At 33.7% G+C, this 24,240-nt stretch overlaps 1 protein-coding gene across 4 annotated transcripts in view; it reads right to left on the reverse strand.

Moving 5' to 3' along the window:
• LOC125075749 (FH1/FH2 domain-containing protein 3) overlaps window positions 1-24,240 on the reverse strand; it is a 73,596-nt gene that overhangs the window by 12,496 nt on the left and 36,860 nt on the right. For 2 of the 4 annotated variants that reach the window (XM_047687458.1, XM_047687460.1), the window contains exon 5: window positions 2,620-2,729. In XM_047687458.1, coding sequence (XP_047543414.1) covers window positions 2,620-2,729 — 110 coding nt within the window. Of the gene's footprint in view, window positions 1-2,619; window positions 2,730-10,316; window positions 10,717-24,240 lie in introns of those variants that run through there. The other 2 variants (XM_047687461.1, XM_047687462.1) reach the window with 2 other exon arrangements.

Here is a 24,240-nt window from a genome sequence, read left to right on the forward strand (position 1 = left end):
TGATATGGAAGTTAGTTAACGTTTTACATAATTTGGCAAAAATCTGATATCAGATGGCTGCCGATGCTACCGATGTTACCGGGTTACATGTAACGGTAACCTAAATAATGTACATGTGTCGAATCCGGCGGAACTATTTCGGTCTACGTAAATGGTGCGACGACCTTTACTTTTCAAAGACGATTTTTTTACTCGAGAAATGTTTCAAAGATACCACATTGATTTCTTACTGCTAATCTGTCTATAGATAGTTTTTTACGGCCTACCTCGTTGTAATTTACTTAGTGCTAGTTCAGAAACTAATTAAAATGACAAGAGATATAACCGTGTTTGTAACATATGAAAAAGGTGAACTCGATCGGTCGATTATAGGAGCCAACTAAAAACGCACGTCCAGACCAGATCAGGGAAGAAACCAAAAGTGATCCAAAAGAGGTTTGACCAACCACAATGGCGTGATGATAAAAAACTTTCAGTTGAATCACACAGGCAGTAGCGATAACACAATGTAGAATGGAAGTAGTCCAGCCTGTTACGACTGCATCCTTATACCGTCAGTACATTTGTCAATCTTCATAAATATAATAGACCAACTGCCCCATGCCATGCATTTCCCTTCTAGTTCCCCCCATTGTTATGCAAACAAGAAATGGTAAGTTCGTACATTTGATATTTATAATTAGCTAGGTATTCTATGCTACTTTGCTCGCGTTGTAGGGGTCGCTCGTCAAATGTTGGTCGTAAAAAGTAGTCTCCCTTGGAGGTCAAGCTTGGTCCTTGGTTTGGCCGCGAAAGAGCAACAGACAGACAAGCAGAGTCATTTTCCATCTTCGATCTGATTGAAGTTTTCTATTTATAACCTTAGTATTAATAATAATTAAATATATACATAAATGTAGAAGTACTTTTATCGACGACTTATTACGTATACAACGAGTATTTATATATCTTTGCTGGTCATTATTATTATAATCTTGTAATTGAATTTCGAATTTTCGAGCGACTTCCCCGTAACTGATAATGCTGAAACTTTTAAACAAATATTGATTTAAATAAGTATGAATTATGTTATGTGCTTTGAACGTTCCTAAAACTGTATTTGCGTACCGAATACCAACTACGAAAAAGACACTCGCACTTATTAAATATAGGTATGTTTTTGTTTGTTTGTTCCGGTTTCGCGTATAAATATTATTGATTCGTATGAAACTTTTATATAAATTTAATTACTATAATCGATACTTAAATAAATCCAATTGGATTATTAGGGTTGGTCTGATAGAGCAAAGCTTATATGTATGGAATATTAGGAAGACAAAAGAGCCGAGATATGTGGATCTTAAAATCTTGAGATCGCTAAATCAAATCCGGATAAGCGCCAGCGCGATTCAAGTTGTAGTATTAGTCTTTATATATGAAGGAAGTCAGATAAAATTATGATACTCTATAGAGAGAAGTGCGATGATCCAAAGAATTTAAAGAGGAGCAATGGGTTACCTTCTTGGATTACTTTGTAATTTTCTATTGTACTGTTACATAATGTTTACCTCTTAACTTAAGAAATAAAGATCTTGTTTCATTTTACAGATGCGAGTCGGATTATCTACACAGGGGATTTTTTTTTCTGAATGAGGAAATTGAGGAAGTGAATCGTTTTTACTGTACAGAGGGGACACGGGAAGTGTCCGTAGGGGGCTGAATGGATCAACACAATTGCATATGTTCACAAAGACCACTTGTCTTGTTCCTTTGTATATGTTATTATATACTATAAGTTTATATGTTACGTTATAAACTTACACACGTATCATCTTTAATTATATATCGTTGGTCGAAAGGAAGAAGAGCTGAAGTGCCAAAATTGTGCTTATGAAAATTAAAAGTTTTTTCCTTTCCACTGACGATATAATGATGACGATGTCCTAACTGATTTCACCCACGACAGGTATTTAATAGACAAGTCAACTACGAGGATATATTGTTGGGCAAAATTGTGCGACTGACACTGACTACTGAGAATTTATCAACAATAAAAACAAAAATATGACTACGGAGTTTAGAGCCTGACAAGCTAGCCACTAGACAGAAGAGGCAGTCTAAATTAAATAAATATAAAATCATAATGAATATAATAAATCTTCAATCATTTGGACCGTTTGCGTAAAAGTTACTTAACTACAATTTTTACAGATATCAATCAGTCGATAAGACGATAGAAAATATTTTTTATTATAGTTTTAATGATTTTCTTATCTTATATTGTTTATGACGTTTATGTACTTACCTACCTGTATTAATCATTACGATTATTAAAATATTAAAGCAGCTGGAAACAGCAATAGACCACTAGATAGCTACTATTGAGTTTTAACCAAATCTATTACCACAAACAAAAAACATGTGGACTACATACAATAAATGAATGTAGGTTAAACTCAATGCGAAGTTCTCACAAGCACTTCGGGTAAAATGAATATTGTAAACGAACTGAAAAATATCGGCTTACAAAGCCCTTGTCCTAGTTCAGTGACCTCAAGCAACCTGCGCTGGACCTACTCGTAAGCTTACAATTATTCTTGACTTATATTTTTTGTTTCAATGTATTGTTTATACACTCACCTGTCTTGTAAACCTTCCAGTTCTTCATCCTGTTCCCCGAGAGTGGAATCCAGGTCTAAATAGGGCCCGTAGTCGCCGTCCTTGAACACCTGCAGCGTTGCATCGTCCAGCTGCAACAATTGTAATCAATATATAAATAAAATGAATTATTTAAAATAACCAATTATTAATAGCGCCACCTGTCGGTTAGTTTAGAAACTAGGACGTCATGTAATAGTTTTATGTTAGTGCCATGATATAAGATGGCAGACATACGAGAGGGAGCTGTATGTATTATGACTATCAAAATGATTACTGAGACAACTGAGGGAGCTATTTACAAATGAATATTAAAAATATAATGTTCTTAAATTAACATAATTGTTTGTTCTTATAATTTTATTAATGGGTAACCTCGTTTAATTTTATTTTTTTGTTTATAATATGTAGGCGGGCTGTTATATGAGTCGCCTGATGGTAAGCGATTACCAACGCCAACAGACATCGGCATTACATTGTCAATGCGGTAAGTTTGAGAAATAATATAAGCTAAATTGTAATTACAGACAAGTGTCCAAGTGTCTTTAATTACACTGGCTCACTCATGCATCTTTAACCCAAAACACAACGATATGGTGTTTAGGGGTAGAATTCAAATAGAAAAAAAAAAACAGACAAATAATAAATATGACATAAATATATCGTAGTCATAATATAATAGAGTCCCTGCGATATACAATATAAATATAGAAGATGCAGTGGTGAGGCAAACCGCTATTTGTTCAGTGACTTAGGGCTGTCCCAAAAACAAAATGAGTCAACAAATAAATTTAGATATTAGCGAAGGTGGAAACGCAGTCTGTTTGCGTGTTTGCGATCTAGTGCGTGGCGAGTGGCGGTCAGCCAAGATTCGGGATAACAATATTAACATAGATATAACATTTCTATTCTATGCGAATATTTTTAATTAAGCACTGTAACTGATATTATGTTCTGTTGCCAACGATTCCTAGAATTTACTAAATAGTTTTTTTTTAATAAACCATATGTTTGTATGAATTAAATGAATCTGCCTCATATTTGCAATTGTTACTGGGTTTTCTGCCAGGAGCTGTTGCACCCCAGCTCCGCGGTCGTCTCCAATTGCAATACCATCGGATTATCGGACACTCGATCGCATGCGCTGTTGATTCGTCCTTGACATTGACCGCCGATTCCGAAAATCGGCGAGGGTGACATTATTGTTGTTAATATAATGGATTCATTAAAATCACTGAATTCATCTACTCCCGAATAACTCATCAAACAACATATGACAATATGTTAAAAAATGTAGTTTAAAAAAATTGAGAAAAGAACCATAAAAAAATATAATATTTATATACAAATACCGTTTAAAAGTCGTACATTTTAATGACTATACAAATAACGATAAAAACAGTTATAATAACTGACATCAAGGGCCGTATGTACACGTCCTTAAGTATTTAACGCAAATCTTTTTAAACTGCGTTGAGCGGTCTATACCGACTCTAAGAATACGTATAAATTCGAAACTAAAATGCACGGGATCGATTTACTCGTAACCGTTTTTATATATACACAAACGCCGATTAAATAATCCATTACATCGAGACGAGTGTTACCTTCAAGATATAGTTGGTTGAGATGTTTTGAACATAGTCATTTCTAAGTTGGTTGGTTGGTAATAATACTATCACTTGGCCCCTCAATGAGCCTGGTCGTGATAGGGACCACTAGTAAAACTATTCGGAATTATACCAATGTCGAAATAAATGGAATACGGACAAGCGAATGTTCCTTGTCACTAGTAGTTTCTCTGCTATCTTGTTTTCAAGAAACAAAATGTATTAAATCCTCCACAGATGTAGGCACTGTATTGGCAAAAAGGCCAGTCTAATGACTGACTAGTGATAAATCCTGACTAGTAACATTACAGTCAAGCATCAAAAGCGAATACATATTGTAATACGTCACAACATTAACAGTCTGTAAATTTCTTACTGCTGGGCTAAGGCCCCCTTTCCTTTTGAGGAGAAGGTTTGGAGCATATTCCACTTCGCTGCTCCAATGCGGGTTGATGGAATACACATGTGGTAGAATTTCGTAGAAATTAGACACATGCAGGTTTCCTCACGATGTTTTCCTTCACTTCAATTATAAACACAAATTAAGCACATGAAAATTCAGTGGTGCCTGAGTTTGAGCCCGAAATCATCGGTTAAGATGCACGCGTTCTAACCACTGGGCCACCTCGGCTCATTACACGTCACAAGTTACACTATAATTATTAATATAAAATTTGACAATGAGATTAAGTAAAGTCGGAGCGCAGTTGATGACTTAATTAATTCGAGTAGAAATAGAAGTGACGAATCAACACCTAAATGTTGATAGTTAGTCATATACTAAAATTATAAGCAATCACATGTTGCTACAAAAGACGGCCTTGTTGGATGTTTGTTGGAGATTAAATCACGATAGCGATAGAAAAAATCTGTCGTCAACGATTACCTCTTGAAAACACAATAAAATTCCTACGAGTTATTCACAAAGAATGTTAGTTAGAGAAATTAAAACTTTACATTACATTCGTGTTAATATTCACCGAGGAGCTTAACTGATCGCCTCATTGGTTTGAACAGCAAAAAGTTTAATAGGTTTTTCTGTTGAGAAAATTTAAGACGCACCTGAGAGGTGTCTATTGCCGGTCTTACACCCCTTTCGGAGCTGATCCATTCGCATCATATCGCCGGAATTGTGACGAATATTAGTTGACAATATATACATTAATAAACAATATTTAAACCGTTCCAAGATTTAACAAAGTTTAAATCGAATTTCACGTTAAAAACGAAACAAATTATTCGATCTGTAAATATGTTGATTTTATGACATAGATAAACAAACCGACGAATGTCGCTGTGATTATATTTCTACAATATTTTGCGGTCGTCGCTAATGTCAATGTTAATACAATTTATTGGCGCTCTATGCTTCGTCGCTGATGTCATTTAAATATGGCTTCCAGTTGAGAAATATCTTTATCCATTTAAAGTTGTAATCTGGTCGTATACGCGCGCCGGCATTTTATTAGATTGTTAGTTTATTATCAATTAAACGGGAGCAACGTCATGGTATCTAGGTCTGTTTGCAAGTTACGACTAATCTTAAAAAGATTAAAGTGTACACGTGCTTGTGCTTGCAATTTTAGATAAAGCGATACTGGACTGATTCTGTTTTACACGATCACTTAAGTAATTGTACTAAGCGACATGCTAGCCTGTTTAACCTCACATGCAAACACGGGGTATCAATATTTTATGTTCTATTAAATTACTTCAGAGAGCCGTTTTCGTTTTGATTTCGCGATATTCAGTTTTATCTTATTCACAGACGGACAATAATCTTGAGGGTCGCACGCGGTATAATTAAAAAAACATGTGTGCTGGTCTTACTAGTCAACAAATTCGACTTCGACTTTTATGTGGAAGGCGGGTCAGAGGTATCTTTTGTGCCTTTTGAAGAGGTATATGTCAAGCTGCGGGCTATTTTAAGTCTTAATAAGAGACATTGTATAGTTTAAATAATTGCTTTGATTTCGCATCAGTCAGGTCATTGTCGTGTTTCAATTTCTTAATCAATAATTAGTCAGTTAATATTAACATATACACCGAGCTAGCTGCCCGCGCCGTCTTCGTGCGGGTGAAATAGAAATGACATTTATTTAAAAAAAAATCCCTGCGTCACTGCCGACTCCGATCACACCAAGGGACGCATACACAAAAAAAAATCATCAAAATCCGTTAAACCGTTTAGGTATTAAGTGACATGCACGTACAAAATAATTATATATTTCGCATTCAAGTAAATTATCTTTGGATATCATTTATAACCAATAAATATAATATAATATACTTATATTTAAAAAGGTACAGTAACAGATACTGTTAATCTGTAAGAACGAACTGGAAAGTCGTCGCAAAACACGATCGTGAAATATCAAAAAGCGATATGGATACCGACTGTAATTATTATAACATTAAAACTATACCAATATCAAACACCATCGAGAACGAAGTGATTTCTTACGAGAACTGTCCTTGTGTATGCACCTCGAGTCCAAACTCATCGACTTGATTCATCAATTGAGCTGCCGTAGGTTAAATGACGCCAACAGAAAACATCTACTGTATTAGACGACGCTGATGAATACATCAAACTGTCAAATTGATTACCATTAGTGTTCGATACATTACTTTTGACAAATATATTTCTCCATTGTTAGTCATTTTAACGTAAAACGTTAAAAGTCAAGCGATTATAGTATGATAGTAGGTGTCCACATTAAGGGTTACGAAGTACTAAGTCGTTGTCGTGTCTTACAATGCTGTAAAAAAGTCTGGTTGGTAATGTAACGGTTGTTCAGAGCCGAGGCGGCGGTCAGTAGTGACAGGTTGTAGACGCATTATAATAACTACCCGTTGAATGTCTCTGTATTGTCTCGAGACTTGAGACTCAAACTGGTTGCCATTGTTTTACTTGACGTTAAACGTCGGTAGAGCTGAGATCATAATGCGTACAATATTTCATACGACCTGTCCTGTCGAAAAGGACTTCGGACATGAAAGATGGAGTTTTTGATGTCCTCTTTCCACTTCTAAGTAACGTCCGGTGATTTGTGTAAGACTTACATAGACAAAAAATCATATTATATAATTACATGTTTAAAAATAATGTTTTTATACTTGGTTATAAAGAGGTCATAAAACATAATTATAAAACAATCCGGTTACTGCGAAATTGCGCGTTTCACAGTCCATAAATCGTGAAGAATGAGTTTTCCTATTACAAATCTTGAGTAAATAAATGTCTTAGTTTAAAACCGCTACTAATATGAGTTCAGTGGTTTATGCGAGACGCACGCACGGGCACGACACCGATACCATTCCATGACGTACAAACTGCAGACTTGCTCTTTACCTTTCCTGGTGTAAAGTTACCATGCCGCTGCTGGGCACGGGCTGATCTCATCGTGAGGAGAAGTTTCGGTGCTTTATTTACTACGTTCTTCAGTACGATGCAGTTGTTGTATACATTTAAAATAAGCATTAGTACTTGACTGTGTTGTGGTGACTTACAGGAAGGATATATTATGTAAATTTAATCGTATCTGATTGACGTATCTTTGTATTCTCTAAGTGCCGATTGCTTTAATCAATGCATTATTTGTAATAATATTTATTTGTAATAATATCCGTGACGATATCAATATGAGTATTATAGTTTAGTAAGATGATGCTGTATAATTTTATTCGATTGATAGATAGATTTAAAGATTATTTTTATTGATTGTGATAAATGTACAAAGCCTTGTGCCTATAGGCGATCTTTAAATAGTCTGGAAATAAGAGGGAGTGCATACAATCCGATACGATTTCGGGAGCGGATTAGCCCGGATAGAATATCCCAAGGTCGATGTTATAAATTTTGTCTGGAATTAAATACTTCCTATTATATTTAACCTATATAGAAATGAGATAATACCAGTTCTGTCAAATTGAACGAAGTTTAGTGCGCACTGAAATCAGAACCAGTGCCGACACAATAACTTTTTATTCGGTTTTTTTTTTTAGTTTTTGGTGATCCAGAAGATTCTAATTGTCTAGAAATGGAATATTATATAATTAATATTACAGATGACGAATGTATTTCAAATAGTACTAGAATTAAAGAAAGACTATAAGAAGTAACTAATTTAAGAGCAATTACAACCAAAATCGTTTTTAAATTGACAACGATCCTATGACGGTGCTAAATATATATTGTCCTAGCATACATTTTAATAGACTCATTCAAACATTCAATTACTCACTCACATAGAACGATTCAGTCTTGGTTTTCGGAATGTAAATAATCAACACGCCAATATCAATGGTGTTAATATTTGAGTCTTTAAATCGGATAATCAGCGCTATAAATAAAATATTACTACTTAACATAGTACAAATGTAATTTGTTTATTTGGACGTTTTTGAAGAAAACCAACAGTTTCTATTTAGTCGTAGCCAACTACATTAATTAACCCTTTATTTAACTGCCCAAACATTTTAATAAACGGCGCTGTTCGAAGCGAGCTGTCTGTCATTCAGCCGCTTCACCTTTAGTTTATAGAAAAAGGTAACTTCCTTTAGAAACCTCTTGAAATAAAATTATATACATAAAACTTTCTCCAGATTTTTTGTATCATGTCTATGTTTATTTTCAGGAGAGCCTGAAATAAATTACCTTAATCTATAAACGGAAGATGTCATTAAGACTGCTGGTTTAGTAAAAAGTGAATGCCGCAGTAAAAAGTCTAGGCTATTAATTGACTGGCTAATTTAGTTAGTTGCCTGCTACATATATAATCTCCATAGAAGGCCGGAGATAGGATTATTGCAGTATCTCGCCCTTTGGAAAGCACGTGAAACCGATAAAACTGCGTCTCTCTTCAGTCGACGGTCCTCTCGGATTACGGATACAAGGAACAATGCGAGTAAGGAAATAAATAATCCAGAATAATGAGTTCGCCTAGAACTTCTCAGTTTTCAGCCCAGAATTCGGAGGCCATCACCATATTATAATTATCTCAGCATAGTATACGTGTTCTCGATCAAAGTCCGTTCAGTGAGTACACCTTTTACAGCCTGACAGATATTTACACAATAAAGTTCTGGCGTTTATAAATGGAGCAATGTGGGATGTTCTCGTACAATTTATTAAACTAAAGATTTGCAAATCTGGCGCTCGCTTCTGTTTTATACACATTAACGGTTAACTTTTTTATTTGAACCGAGCTATTGGAGGTTATGCTAACAAAATTAGCTATTTATATTTTGGTCAAGGTTTGAAACAATAATGCCTTGTACAGAAATACATTTTGATAAATCGATATTGTAGAACGATCGATTTCAAATTCAATTCCAACCATATTTTAGTCTAATTGGCTTTTGAATCGACAAATCTGTCATGACAGGTTTACGTGACGCTATCGCCGCGCAAAACGATTTATATCAGGAAAACAGAAGAGTAAACCAGAACTTTTACGTGAATGTTTCTGTGTAAGCACGTGTGTGTAAGAAGTACGCGTGACGTTTCTTAGAGGAAAATAAACGTTTTTATTAAAATGTTATCAGTTAAAAATTTAATTGCCATCCTGTTTTGATATCGACGTGTTAAATACTAACCGCTTTGATTTATTGTTGTAGATTATTCAAATAATAGCTGAGTCACCGAAGGCTATTGTTTTCATTCATTATGCCGACCTATAGTGCCACATCCAGGGCGCGCCGGCGGCGTGGGCGCAGGTACGCTCACACAGATTTATACCAAAATAATTGTTGCGGCGCGGATGCAATTATTGCAATGTTATATCACTCACCTGAGCGGCCGCGCAAATATTTAGAACAGATAATTTTAGACAAATACCACGATGAGTAAGGCGTATTACTAACGCTATTTACGTGTAAGTTACATTCATGCTCCGTTGAATACGTAAAAACATCGCGATAAATTTATACGAGATCTTACTGCGAGTTTCGGAGAAGACGTCCGACATTAAATCATATAATATATTATTTATTGAGCGTACAACAATTTAAGGTGTAAACGTTCGTTGATTTATGATATAATAGTTCAAAAATTGGGTTACTCACCCGATGTGGAGCTTGTAGCAAACGATGCACCGCAGCTATTTGGTACGAGAGAGGAATCGTTGTATTAAACGTGTGGTACAGAGGTCTAGGAGGCTCCCTCACATTGTACTCCATAAAAGGATCCAAGTCGTTCAAGTATTGAACTCTGCACACGAATGAATCCGCCCCTAGCTCCCTCATTGTCCCATTCACCCTGTTTTCATTCACTTTCACTAATTCAATCATAATTTAGCACTATCACTGAGCAAATCTATCAAATCACAGTATTACATCGCTTAGGTTACCTACTGAATTAGAAAAAAACATTTAACATTACACAGTTATCATATTTGAATTTGGAATTCACGATCATAAGTAACGCGCGAAGCCGTTTTTTTATTATTGAAACGAGTGTATTCGACCAGTCAGCCAGTGTTCGAGCGCCGACTGAAGACTCGTGTCGCGGAAACACGTGCTGGTCTGGTCGCCGCTTAAGATAAGTGTCGCGATGCATGATCAGGCTAGTTCATAAGTTTGAGAACTAAACATGTTCTAAGTAAAATAATGTAAAACATTTCGTATTACAAATTTTAAGACTATAACATGTACTTAATATGAGTTTATTTTCTCAATTCTAGACTATGAAAATGTAAATGATATATTGTCGTTAATGTTTTCTTCATTATAATGATTTAAAACGATCAACAATTAAAGCCGATGCTAACGGTTGCATGTTGACGTGATTCTTGGATGATCTAATGTAATTTCCTCTTATCCATACATATTAACCTAACACAATTAATTAACTTATGTTTTTACATTTGAATAATATATTTTTCTATGAATATTTAAAGGAATAAAAATAGCTATTTGAAGTGTAGTGTTTTTTTTTTTTACTGAAATGTTAGTTTCTAATTTAATCATACTTATGGCAAACCAATAACGACGAAAACTTTTAAATTATACGTAACTTATTCGCTGTTTTTTTTATGTGGTCTATGAAGACGAGCTTATGGTTTCATTGTAAGTATAAATGTTGCATTGAAGCATCAGTAAGTACTCTGGGTCTCAGACGATCCGGTTTCTTGACCCACAACGCGCCGTCTCCCTCGCACAATTTGAGTAGGAGTAAAAAAATCGCTCATAGCGAAGTGATATTTCTATTGTACCTGATATCTTAACACCTTCCAACATACAATATCATTAAAGTTCATCGTTACGTACTACTACTATTATTAAGGGTTACTTTATGTATAATTAGTTCGTTTGTGTTCGGCGATACTTAAATCCTAAGGTTTTGTTTCCAACAATTTTAAAAGCCTTGAACATGATTAAAGAATTATCACCTAAAATGCAACAATTTAAATATATATTTATAATTGCAATACAGATTGATTAAAAAAATAATAATTGTCTTTACTTATTTAATTCGCAATGCTTTTATATATGTCGCTATTTTTACATTACATATATTATGTATTTAAATTCGCAATGCATATATTGATGTTTTTACATATTTTGATGATTCGCAGTGCTTGTATATATCTTTGAGCCGCACGTGACGTGACTAAACGCACCCCGGTTATCGCAAAACTAATCAATTTTATCCATTTATATATCATCTACAAAATGTAGTACTTCGCAATTGAGTTTTTGTGAGTTATTAATTGCTGTTGCACGAACCACCTCTATACCTACTAGTCACTACGCCTCGTAAATTGAGACATGACGGTCATCATGTCATGATCAATGACTTCATCCCGGGGCTGGGTCTCACACGTCTATTGGATAAACGTGAAATATACCAAGTGACAATAGTAACGAGTAAATTGATACTGAATGCCTGACCTTGTCTGCAAATTACGAAAGATTTGACAAAAGCCATTCATTGCCAAAGATCTCTGACGACGAATTAATGCTTTTTGTACATTAAATGATATGACTGATTATAGAGACGTACCAACTAATAAAAGCTAAAAGTAAAAAAAATATCACTTATCTTTATTAAAAATGATATGTTGTATGTATTTACACCTCACACACCTCATAGATAAAAAACCGTGTCAAAACGTGTTTTTATTAAATGTTTCGGAATAACGTCAATTTGTCAAAACTAAAGACTGATTAAACAAATTAATTTTATGAAATATTTTTGTCTTCTGGTAACCCTAGGGATACGTAATGTCTACATTCGATAAGTTGTCGAATTTTGTGCAAATCATGATTTAACTCTGAAGTGCTTGGAAATGAATCACTTACTTTGAAATGGCAAATCGCGATATAAATGTTCGTATCTCGTTCTTAAAATTATTTATTAAATACTACATCATACTCAACAGGCAAAAACGGATTATGTAGTGTATATTTAATATTTGAAAGACCGTCTTTTAAAAAAAAAGATATATCAGCTTCAAGATACGTTTTATAAAACTTATGGTCTAGATACTAGCCGTTTAAAAAATGTTTATTACTTGTAATCTAACGAAACTATTCGCTGACTTACTGACTTCTTACGAGTATTGAAAAGATTACGTGAGATAATTATAAGATATTCTATATTAAATTACGAATATTAGCACAATATTGAATATTATCTGAATCAGTTTATCGTGATAGTTATAAATAAAGGTTATTAGAATGAAAACCGATGCGATCACTGCATTCCCGAGTACTGCGGTCGACGGCCTCTCCGGCGACCTCTTTCTACGATTCATCACGCTTTGATTATTAGGGAGTCGGTACTTAAAAATACACTCTGGGACAGTTTTGATGCTTTCCAAATTGTAAGTATACAACAGGACAAGATTTTCAAATGGTTTTACTTTGCATAGATAGAGATGTGTGCGTTTTTTTTAAATGTCAGTATTTTGAATTGTTATGACATATTTTTATTGTGATATGATTTTTAATGTAGCAAGTTTTAATTGCATTTTTCAATATTGTTAAGGATGGTTTTCTCTAGTTATTTTCTGCTAGTATAGAGCGAGGTATCTAATTACAAAGATACTCGCTACTAGAAGTCGATGGTCGGCAGAGAAATGAAAAAATAAATTGCACTTTACGCTGACACCGTGTCATTATCTCATTACATATTGGACATTATCTCATTTTGCAAGATCGTTGATATTCAATGTTCTACATTTTTTTGCTCAGAAAGCATCTTATTCAATGCAGAAATTACCATTAAATAAACTTAACTAATTTTGTCGCGATGATATGTTAAGATAACAAATGCAACGTTTTTGTTTGTTTGTATGTATGTATGTGTGTATGTTTATTGTTTACCTACTGAGCTACTAGAACTTTTTGTTATTTTTTTGAATATATATATACATATATATATATATAGCATCACGTTGAGTTACATCGAAAGCTTGATATTGACTACTTGTATCATCGTGATCAGCTTAAAGAGCAGGGATTTAATTGGTCACTGACGCGTATGAAATTTTATATATTAAATGTAACTTCTTAACATATTAATGTTGTCTGATGCCCTTCCAATTGATTAGTAATATGGGAGCGACTTCCTAACGCTTAGCTTTCTAAGCTAATTATCTAATTAAATCATTATAAAAAACAATAAATGCAGAGGTAGATCTTTTTGTGCACTGCATGTGTGGAAATTATAACCATGAGTCATGAACAAACATATTTTTTACAAAATAGGCATATAATCAAGCGTACACTTGTAGCTTCTATGATCCCGATGAGTTTCTTTCCCCCGTTCTTCTATTTTTTTTTTATGGAATAATTAGCCGAACGTGCAAATGGGCACCTGATTGTAAGTCGAAGTATTAATACAATTATTTTTTCAAAGTTTTACTTCTATTTGCTACATGAGGTCATAAATATTATATGAATATTGTAACTGCAAAGTTATTTAGGATTAAGGAATGTAATGAGTTAAGTTAGTTATTCGGGAGAAAAAGATTTGGCATGTATACCATATGTTTGTATGAGTTTTATTGTCATTTGGAAATATATAAAACATTATCATTTAAATATTTATTGCCTAATTATGAATGTGTCGATTACTAAGCGATTTAAAATCGATCATGTGGTCGTTTGTCACAGATGTAAAAACTTAGTTACGGCACGAGGTCATCGAGTACATTTAATAACAAAAATAGACCAAGATACGGGTATAACATTTTCATGTACAGGCATTTTATTAGCAGTAAATATCGTACCACAATTTTATGAAAGTTTGAAAGAAAATGGCCGATGGTAGTAATTTAGAAAAAATCTAGTCCGTCTGTTAGTGGCGCAGGAGCTTTCTATTACTGGAAAATGAGTCGCTGGCGCCATATTTCTAAACTAGGTGTTATATGCAGCTTCGGTTGTTATCTGAACCCAGCTCACCGGTATTTTTATGATACATATTTAATTATTTTATCTGTATATAAAAATAGGCAACGACAAAGCAGTTTAGTACCTCATGTTCGTTTTTTTTGTCAATAAATATAAAACGAAAATTTGGTTTAATTAATTTCCAATGACACAACTTGTAGGTTATTTGTCACACCTTCTCGTATTACACGCAAATTTTTCAATAAAATGAGTATTGGATATATTGGTAACATATCAAGTGGGTTTAAGAAGCCCTAATGAAATAGCCAGACACGCGGCATTTATAGATTTGCCTAATAATTTGTTAATGCAATTAGCTCTGCTCTATTTCAAGCAATGCTATCATTACTATCCAATCCGTATTAAATTATCCGAAATTGGCAACGACTTACCAGTATATTATAATGTAGTTAGATTTTTTAAATTAAATAAAAAATAAGAGGGCATTCTTTATTTCTCATGGAATCGATGGTACCAATGTAGTATCGGATACGTAATTAGTTACGTTAGAATCTGTTAATGCTGATGTTCGTTACGTGATTGATAAACAAACATTGTTACATTTATAATATTCGAGATACGAGATATTATTGGGGTTCAGCTAAACCAGACAGAGATTGTCAACAAAATCTAAAAAGTACCTAACTTTGCGTGCACGCGTAGAAAAGTACGACGACTGTCTGTTTTTTTTTAAATAGCCGTTTTTATTTCATAATATGAATACCAATTATTTCTTGATATAATTTGTTTATATAATTAACTTCGAATATGCTATATTGCGTTGATTATCATATAATAAGGGTTTATAATCCTTACAAGCGTCAGGACAGAAGATTATTGCGATTAATATTCAAAACTCTTTTAAAGCCCTACATATTAAAGATAATCTTCAGCTTGAATGTGAACTCGTTCATCGTGATAATTAAAAAGAGCTTAACCCCCTTTCTACCTTAACACTACGCTAGCTTGTAATCGGATTAAGTATTAAAGAAAATTGCACAACTTTTTAATTGGTTTTCCAGGATCATAAGCGCATCCGATACAACCGTGTAATTGGTTTCATTTTTTTTTAAATAAGAGTTTTTGAGATTACAAATTATATTATATTTTTATATAGTTCATAAAATGGAACGATAAATACATAAATTCGTGTAATAGATTGATGATTTTCCGTACGTTTTACATTTTTTATAATTTATATTATTGTGTGTATGTACTCGTAATTATCATAGGATAGTTTAGTTATAACATTATGGTTTGGCCCGTGAAATTAAAAAAAATTACGTCATGGAGATCGTTTCGAAACATTATTAAGGCATATTTAAAATGTGAACACTATTGTCGATGTATAGATAGGAGGTATAGCTACATGAATGCAGAACGAAGTCAAAATCGTCATGAAAGCGTCACGACACTTGCGTCGTGATGGTCGATAGAGACAGACCTGGACCCGCGCGACCTCGGTCCTCACGATCGTCCGCGCGACTGATACTCGATTAATGTTTTATGATTTTACTTTTTCATATTTAAGGTAATGTCGAGGAGTTTGACTGCTGGTGCGGCCCCACGTATGTCGCAGTACCAACTTATCAACACACATCATACCCCTTGACCGCAATTCTCAGTATTGCTGTGTTGCACCTTGCAGTTTAAAGACCGACCGTCAGTCACAGTGCTTATTAAATATTTAGACAAGAAAGCTGTGAAGTACTTGTAGATAATATTTATGAGTAAGATCAATAATCATCAGGTGACATATGTCTAATTGTCTCTTTTACAGATGTCTTTATATGACACCTTGTGTACGTGGGGTGTTTGTATAAACGTGGAGTCAAATCTCTCAATTGAATTTCTAGGTAACCCATTGACACGATTTTTTATGTACGCAAATATAAAAATCAAATTAAATCAATATGTCTTTGAAAAGGCCATTATTTTTGTTGGCCACGGTAAAGAGCGTCAAACAATTTGATGTGCAATTTCATTGTTTAAAAAAGCATTTCCTACATGTACATAAAATCAAAAAGAACTTAATATGATCATAGCAAACAAACTACTCTCGTAAATTTTTGTAAGGTTATTTATATATATGTTAATGAGTATTGCTAATGAATGAGATATTCAAGCATATTTGGTGAACAATATACGTATATATGAGGACGCGATCGCCCACGCGCGGTCAACAAGCAATCGTTCAGTGTTTTCAAACCTATGAATCGAAATTAATAATTAAGTTATTAATGTTTGTTCATAAACTATTGAGGTTTGATTGCCGTCTAGCGAATGTGTAGAATTTAATACAAATTATCGCAGATGAAAACGAAGGCTGGCTGGGTTTCGTTACTGCTCACAACAGTGATGTACGAATGTACATTGATTGTATATTATTATTTTATTATCTGTAATAGCGGTGTTAGTGTACCGTGCGTGTCTATTCCAAAATGATGTCGCAAGATTCGGTCCCTGGATAAAACAAGGGGGAACATTGTGACAGAAGTGCAGGGTTCGGCCTATTCTATTCTAGTAGAGGCGGTGGCGCAACCAGACGCGCCGTTAGTTGGGCAATATGTGAAAACATTAATAACGACCGACATCTCTAAACGAGAGTTCTGCGGTAAACGTTTATGTTTACATTTTTTTTTTCAATATTTAGTCCTAAGTCCGAAAGAATCATCCGAAGAATCTGAATATATTGTTTTGCAATTTTATCTTTCTGATTTTCTTGAGGATTTTATTATTGTTAAACATACATTTAATTTTGGGTTTTATAATTCCCCCCTTAATCTGTGTACTGTGAGTATAATAATATAAAAGTTGGATTTATATATATATATATATATACGAAATAAAAGTATTTATGATAAAATAAAGAGCTTGCTTTACATAACAGTATCTTGTACTGATTATTTCCAGTTCAGTACTCAAGAGGCTAATGATATATATTCGAATTAAGTTGAATTGTAAACGGTTGTTATATATAACGTGTAGTTATGAACTATCGATATGGTAGCTTGTCAGTCTGTAGATCCCGTTTGTACCCGGACTGTGTTCAAAAACTGGCTCGTTAAAGGTTATCGTTTAAGGCTTTTTTCTCAACAATCATGATCTGTTTGTAGTTTGGGTTTGGTGGTGTAGACCTTGCAGTGCCATATAAAGCATTTGAAACTGATGGTTCTGCATATGAACTCTCTCTGATCGTGCAGGATTGCCATCCGGATTAAATGCAGCCTCTGTTCGCGCATATAGTTTTGCACTCATTTTTTTCCTGCTCGGTGTGTCAGAAATCAGCCAGGAAGACATTATCATGCCAGAAGTGGCCAAGACTTCTATGAAATTTCATATTCTGTTGAAATTATAAGGAAACAGCGCCGAAGGCAAATGCGCTCAGAATACGTCGTTCTATCTGGCGATTAGCATGATGTCAACGAAAGTAGCGTTTGAATATTTGCTCACTCCTGCTGCACCCATAATTAAGCGTTTCTAAGCGTAAGCCATTAACAAGAGCCTGTTTTGAATTACAATTTGACGACTGGAAAACCTTCCTGGCTAGTTGTTCTATTAAGACCAACAATTACATGGAATTCTCGGTTAGATAACTATATCTATACCTGCGTAGATATTTACATTCGTTCAAATAGTCTAAGCTGACTAACTTCGGACTATTTAAGTAATTGATACATCGTTAATTAATTGTTATTTTAATGGTTGTCTTAGGCGAGTGCGACGGAGAGCCAAACAATGGACAATTTCTGTAATCCAATTATGTTTTTTAAACACGCGATCACGATATGATGTATAATTTTTGTATGGACTCTGGTACGTGATAGATAAGTGGTTACTTTTCCAATGTATACTACTGCCACCATCAGGATGCCAAGAAGGAACTTTGGAAAACGTGTGAAATAGGGGTTTAACGTTTGTATGGAAGTCCGTTATTTTTAAGTTAAAACATGAAACCAAAATTTTGAGATACTAATTAAAAATAAGTAGATACGTATTACAGTGTTTCTGCATATTCTACCCTTAAGGGGGTGCAATATGGGTTTAAAGTTTGTATGAAAGTCCGTCATTTTTTTAAGTTAGAAGTACGCAAGTTTATTTTTGGGCTACTGATTAAAAATGAGTAGATACGTATATAAGAGTTTTTGGATATTATACCCTAAGGGGTAAAATACACCCGAATGTGGTATACAAAGTGGTCTTATATTAACGTATTATTTTAAGTCAATGTGTAAATATATCCAACTTCCACGCGAGCTACGCTGCAACAGCTAGTTATATTCATATATGTTTTAATATTTGCTTTTCTTTTAATGAATTGTCAGCCTGCATTATTAAGTCAGCAGTACACGCGCCCAATTATCGGAATTAATGTGTACTGATCACTTCCGGGCGTCAGATTATCGTCTAATAATCTATCGGAGCAATGGAATAGGGAGTGCACTTGAGTGGACAGAAAATATTTTGCTCGTACGACATATATACTTAGTGAGGCGTTGTGAGTATCTTTTATATTAATTTGACTATATCATACACGACGTTATATAGTTAACGATCATCTATAGAAGCTCCCATGACATAAGCGATGTTGCGCAATTCAGACGTGTTCAGATAAAAAAGTCAACCTATTGTCGGTGCACACGCATCCCGTAGGGTTGCCACCGTCTCACTAACATCTAACACATTATAATAATCATTCATTAATGTATCGTTTTCCTTGAAATATATTTGAAAACAGGCAGTGAATAACTATAAATATTTACAGGTTATCCCTAACATATTTTTTTCTGTATCATAAATCTCTTAATAGGATTTTTTCTTTACAAAAGCTTGTGAATTCATGTGTGCTAATTTAACTAGCCGAACGACATATTATATATAATAAGTTTTACAAGTTGTTATGTCGCAGAGACACAGACACTAATAATAAAGACAAGTTAACGACCGCATACAGTAAATTGTTAGATTTATGTTTTAATCAATTTATAAAATATATTTAATTATAAAAAAATTATATTATTATCTTCTAATTTTTATTAAATAATGTTACTCTTTTGTTACTCTTTTGTACTATTTTGTTTATACTGCCACCCCTAATAAATACTGAACACGCTATAGTTAAGTATTACAGAAAATTAGACTAAATTACTCTTTATTATATTTATGTAAGGTTGTTTTTGCCATGTTATGAAAACGCTGAACAAAATAAACATATTTTTTCTGGCACTGAAGCGACCTAGACGTTAAGTGCATTCAACCTTACTGATTTTAAAATAAAATGTTTTCAAAGGCAGAGTTTAAAAACAAGATAACTAAAAAGCTGCAATTTGAAATTCAAAACAAAATGCGTAGTATTCATTCGTAGCATAAAAGAATTGACAGCATAATACAAGTGTTCTAGGTGGCTAGGCGGAGTCGCTTTTACATATTGTTATACCTAAACCGTGCGGGCACGGACGCACAGTTCTTTTCTAGACGTCGGTACAAATATAAACGATCAGCGATTGTATACGCTGTCACATTTTGATTACGGTTATATGTATATTGATTTTATTGTATGTTTTCTAGCACCAGGAATTGTCTGAGGAGATTAACTCATGTTAATATAATATACGTGCAAAACGCGTGACGTTCGCAATTGTTTGCTTAAGTAACTTCATGTGTATTGTAAATATGTATTATATAAAACATTTTTGTCTTATATTCACACACGAAGCTGTGCCCCATCCTCTCAAATATAATAATTATCATATTCATATTAATTATATAACCTTATTTGCATTTTTAATTTGTTCGCTCAACGCTGTCGTTCGTGTAATGACAGATCGATGTGTGTTTGATCCGTTTCGTTAAAACAATAGTTAATTGGGTCTCAGAGTCATTGCGAGTTATAAGTTTATAAGCCAGCTGGGTAATTCTATCGATTTGCATAATTGCCTGATCCACAATTTTGTTTGACATTTCAACGAACAGTTTACCGATGGGTCGAAGATGAATAGTCGACTATCTAATTTAAAATTACGCCTTGAACTTTATGTATGTCATTAATATTTAACTTCTTGGAAAAAAAATTGCTGTCTTGCTATGACATCCTTACTTCGCTTGTCAACTTAACTAATACTTAACTTGGAATTCTGATTTTTTTTGGGGCAACGAAGAGAAATAAAAAAGAATACATTTACAATCGTATTGTAGCCTCAAGAAGAGACATATTCGCGAAGCGAAGTCACCTTTCATAGTGGCGAGACTCGAAACCTATTATTTTACTCCATAATTATATAAAATTAAAGATGAGTCAACTTTTGAGATAATATGTATGAACATACTTACTAGTATATTTTTTTACTTGAGTACGTTTCGATACGATGTGATGACTGAAGTCATATCTTTCAGGGAAAGTGTTCAGTCTTTCTTTCGCGATTCGCGTATAAACACTAAATATTCAAGAAATATTTTTAAAGTGGAGTAGTTTCAATTAATCTGAAGTTTACCGTGTAAAATAGTTTAAACGAGGTTATTAATCTTAAAGTCTTCATATTCATAGTAACGTTCGGTAAGTGTTTCATTGTCTTAGACATTGGTAGTTTCAAATAATGCTTTTCACAACTGGTAGTAGATTCAGTTTTCAGAAAAAAAACGATGTACGAAAATAATTTGTTGTCTCTTTTTGACTCATAAGATATTCAAAAATATATTTGGATTTTATTTAGCTAAATGAATAACAATTTCTTTCCTATCGCTCGTGACTTAAATCGATAATCTATTTAGTATGTCTGTCGTGCCGTGGTATGGCCAGGAGCGCACTTTCGTACGGTCGCGACTGCGAAGCGGCGCGAGCGCACGTCGCCGAACTTCCGCTATTGGATAATCGTTAAATATTCGACATTGCTATTTGGCCTATGACACTTCTGTTGCACATTGTGATATCATAGTTATTGGGTACGTAAGACTGATTTCAAATAGCTATAAAATGCTCCAGGATTATTTCAGCTCAAGCGCTTCGGATAAAAAGTAAAATTACGTGTTATTCGAAGCGCCGGAACGTAAGCACTGGCAACTTCAAATTCCTTGTACTTCTGAAAATTTATTTTGATTAAAGCATCTTAATATTGATTTAATCATCTTTATATTTGTTCAATCCGCTTCATGAGTCTGACTAACTACCCCAACGACGCAATCAAAAAAGTTACAACGAGGAAATCCACATATTCTGGTAAACCCCTTTAGAAAAAAACCAAACACTTTCAGATTTTTTTATGATTTCAGATATTAATAAAAACTATTAAGACAAATATAGGGAGGATATGAAAAAACACCTGGAAATAAAATCTTACCTCATATTTTAAATGTCCATTTATTTTTTGTGAAAGCGATGTTATAAATTCGTTATGCGCTCTGACTTCGTGCGGTCAAAATTGGGTTTTATGATGGTGAATTTTAAAAAGCCCTGTTACCTGTGTTATGTCGGGTAGCTAGAACTATTCAAATATTAAAAATTTCACTGTAAATCTCTGTAGGATTTTTAATATACAGCCGTTGTCAAATGTTTTACTAACCTAGAGGCGACGTTTGAAGAAAGATTTAAAAAGATTCATATGTTTTCAAAAGTATAAAAAGTGTCTGTACTTATAGGAAAAACTAGTATATATATCTCGTGATATTTCCATTAGCATGCTTTCCGACGATTACTGACGGTACCTCTGCAATGTATTATTATTTGGTGCAAGGTCACTTTCAGAGATAGCTGTCCTGATCCTGCGTCAGTGACTCAGCGAGTAAACTTCAACTGTTAATCTTATCAGTATAATGGTACTCGGCTTTACGAACAGTTATTTTAAAAAGGCATAATGATACATTTAACGAAAACTTTCAAATTTCTATTTGTCATCTCTTTTACACAAAATGTCCCTAAAATTAATGTCAAATTACTATTGTTGTATGATATTTTTATATTCTTTGATATATATTCCGCCAATGATATCTATTTTTTTATTTATGATATAGAAGTATAGAATTAATGTATTATGTAATTTGAGATTTAATGTAGCAAGGTGTTATCTGAGTGCGCGGGTTCCGTGAGAATGCGCTAAATTGATAAGGGGAATATTACGCAGCGTGCGTGTTATAGGAGTAAGGACTGAACAAACCGAATGAGTATCAATTACGAATTATTGTAAGTGAATGGTTTGCGGTGCGGGACACAGAAAGTCGGATCGTATTTCTGGAATCACTTGGAAGGATTTCTGTATTTCTTACGGATCTGTGGTCACGACGACATGGGAAAATGAAAGCTACACCCCTTCTTACATTTTAGACGAGATATTTAAAACAGATAGAGCTGTATGTACATTATTGTTTAAATGATTGTCAACTGTTTTAATGATTGTCAAATAGAACGTTTGTCAAGCCGAGCTCCAGCGGTGAGATTCTGTAATAATTCACTTCGTATCTCACTCGTGAAATATTGACAACCGACTTACGATGATAGACCGTTCTGATACGTGTATACTATTATACACTTTATAATTATATCACAGTCATTTTAAGGAATACCTCTGATAACTTGAAAAAAATATCTTTAGTTAGTATTTTCAAGGTTTGATATTCTGTATCATCGAATTCAGGGTAACTGTAGGTTACGGTATACTTAGTTGCAATAATGTTATTCGATAAAACAACGAATGTTGTTGGTGAATTCAATTTGTGAAAAACAGAATCATAACAGTTTCGACAACCTACAATTATGTATGCAAATTCGCCATTAACAGATCTGGCTTTTAAATAAGCGTTATACTAATCATAGATGAAGCGTGCGTACGAGAACAGATATAAGTAATTAAATTATTAATTTTACTATTTCAAGAACATAAATACGTAAATTCATATAATAGAATAAAATTACTATGTATAGATCGCGTCAGCATACGGCTTATGAGATGGCGTTGCTCGCTAACGAGATTGACCGTGAACGAGTTGTCTAGTTGTACAACGATGTACATAACGGCGTTGAATATATACAATATTGTTTTAATATAACATAATATTAATATCTCTATATAAAGCTGCCGGTCCTAGTTTTTTTTGTGTCAGTAGCCCTTGTATTGAGAAATGTTAAAGGCTATATAAATTAACGCTACGGCTATAAGATCAGTGATCAGAAATATCAGCCAATGAGCTGAGTACGACACAGCCGGAAACAAAAAAATTAAAAAAAAAATTGCAAACTCAAACGTTGCAAATTATTTTAAATTATAACAAACGTTTAAAACGTATCCTTTATTTAATTATCTTAATGAGGTTTCAAAAGAGATTTGTAGAACATAAAACTAAGTTGAAACGCTAATGCATCCCACGCAATTAATTTGAATACATACAAATTTCAAGCATCGAATTAACTCAGGTAATAAAAACTCTTGTTATCATTAAACTGTATTAGTGAAAGCGGTATTACTTTAGTAGAAAGTCTAATTAATATTATAACAATAATTTAAATTCAGAATTGAAATATGTATAACTTATGGTTATCGTGCACTTTCAATTACAGTCACGCTAAATGAGGCACAGATAAATAAAATATTTTTAGTCTGTGGTA

The sequence above is a fragment of the Vanessa atalanta genome, chromosome Z (genome assembly GCF_905147765.1).
Source record: "Vanessa atalanta chromosome Z, ilVanAtal1.2, whole genome shotgun sequence".
In the NCBI taxonomy this organism is placed as follows: Eukaryota; Metazoa; Arthropoda; class Insecta; order Lepidoptera; family Nymphalidae; genus Vanessa; species Vanessa atalanta.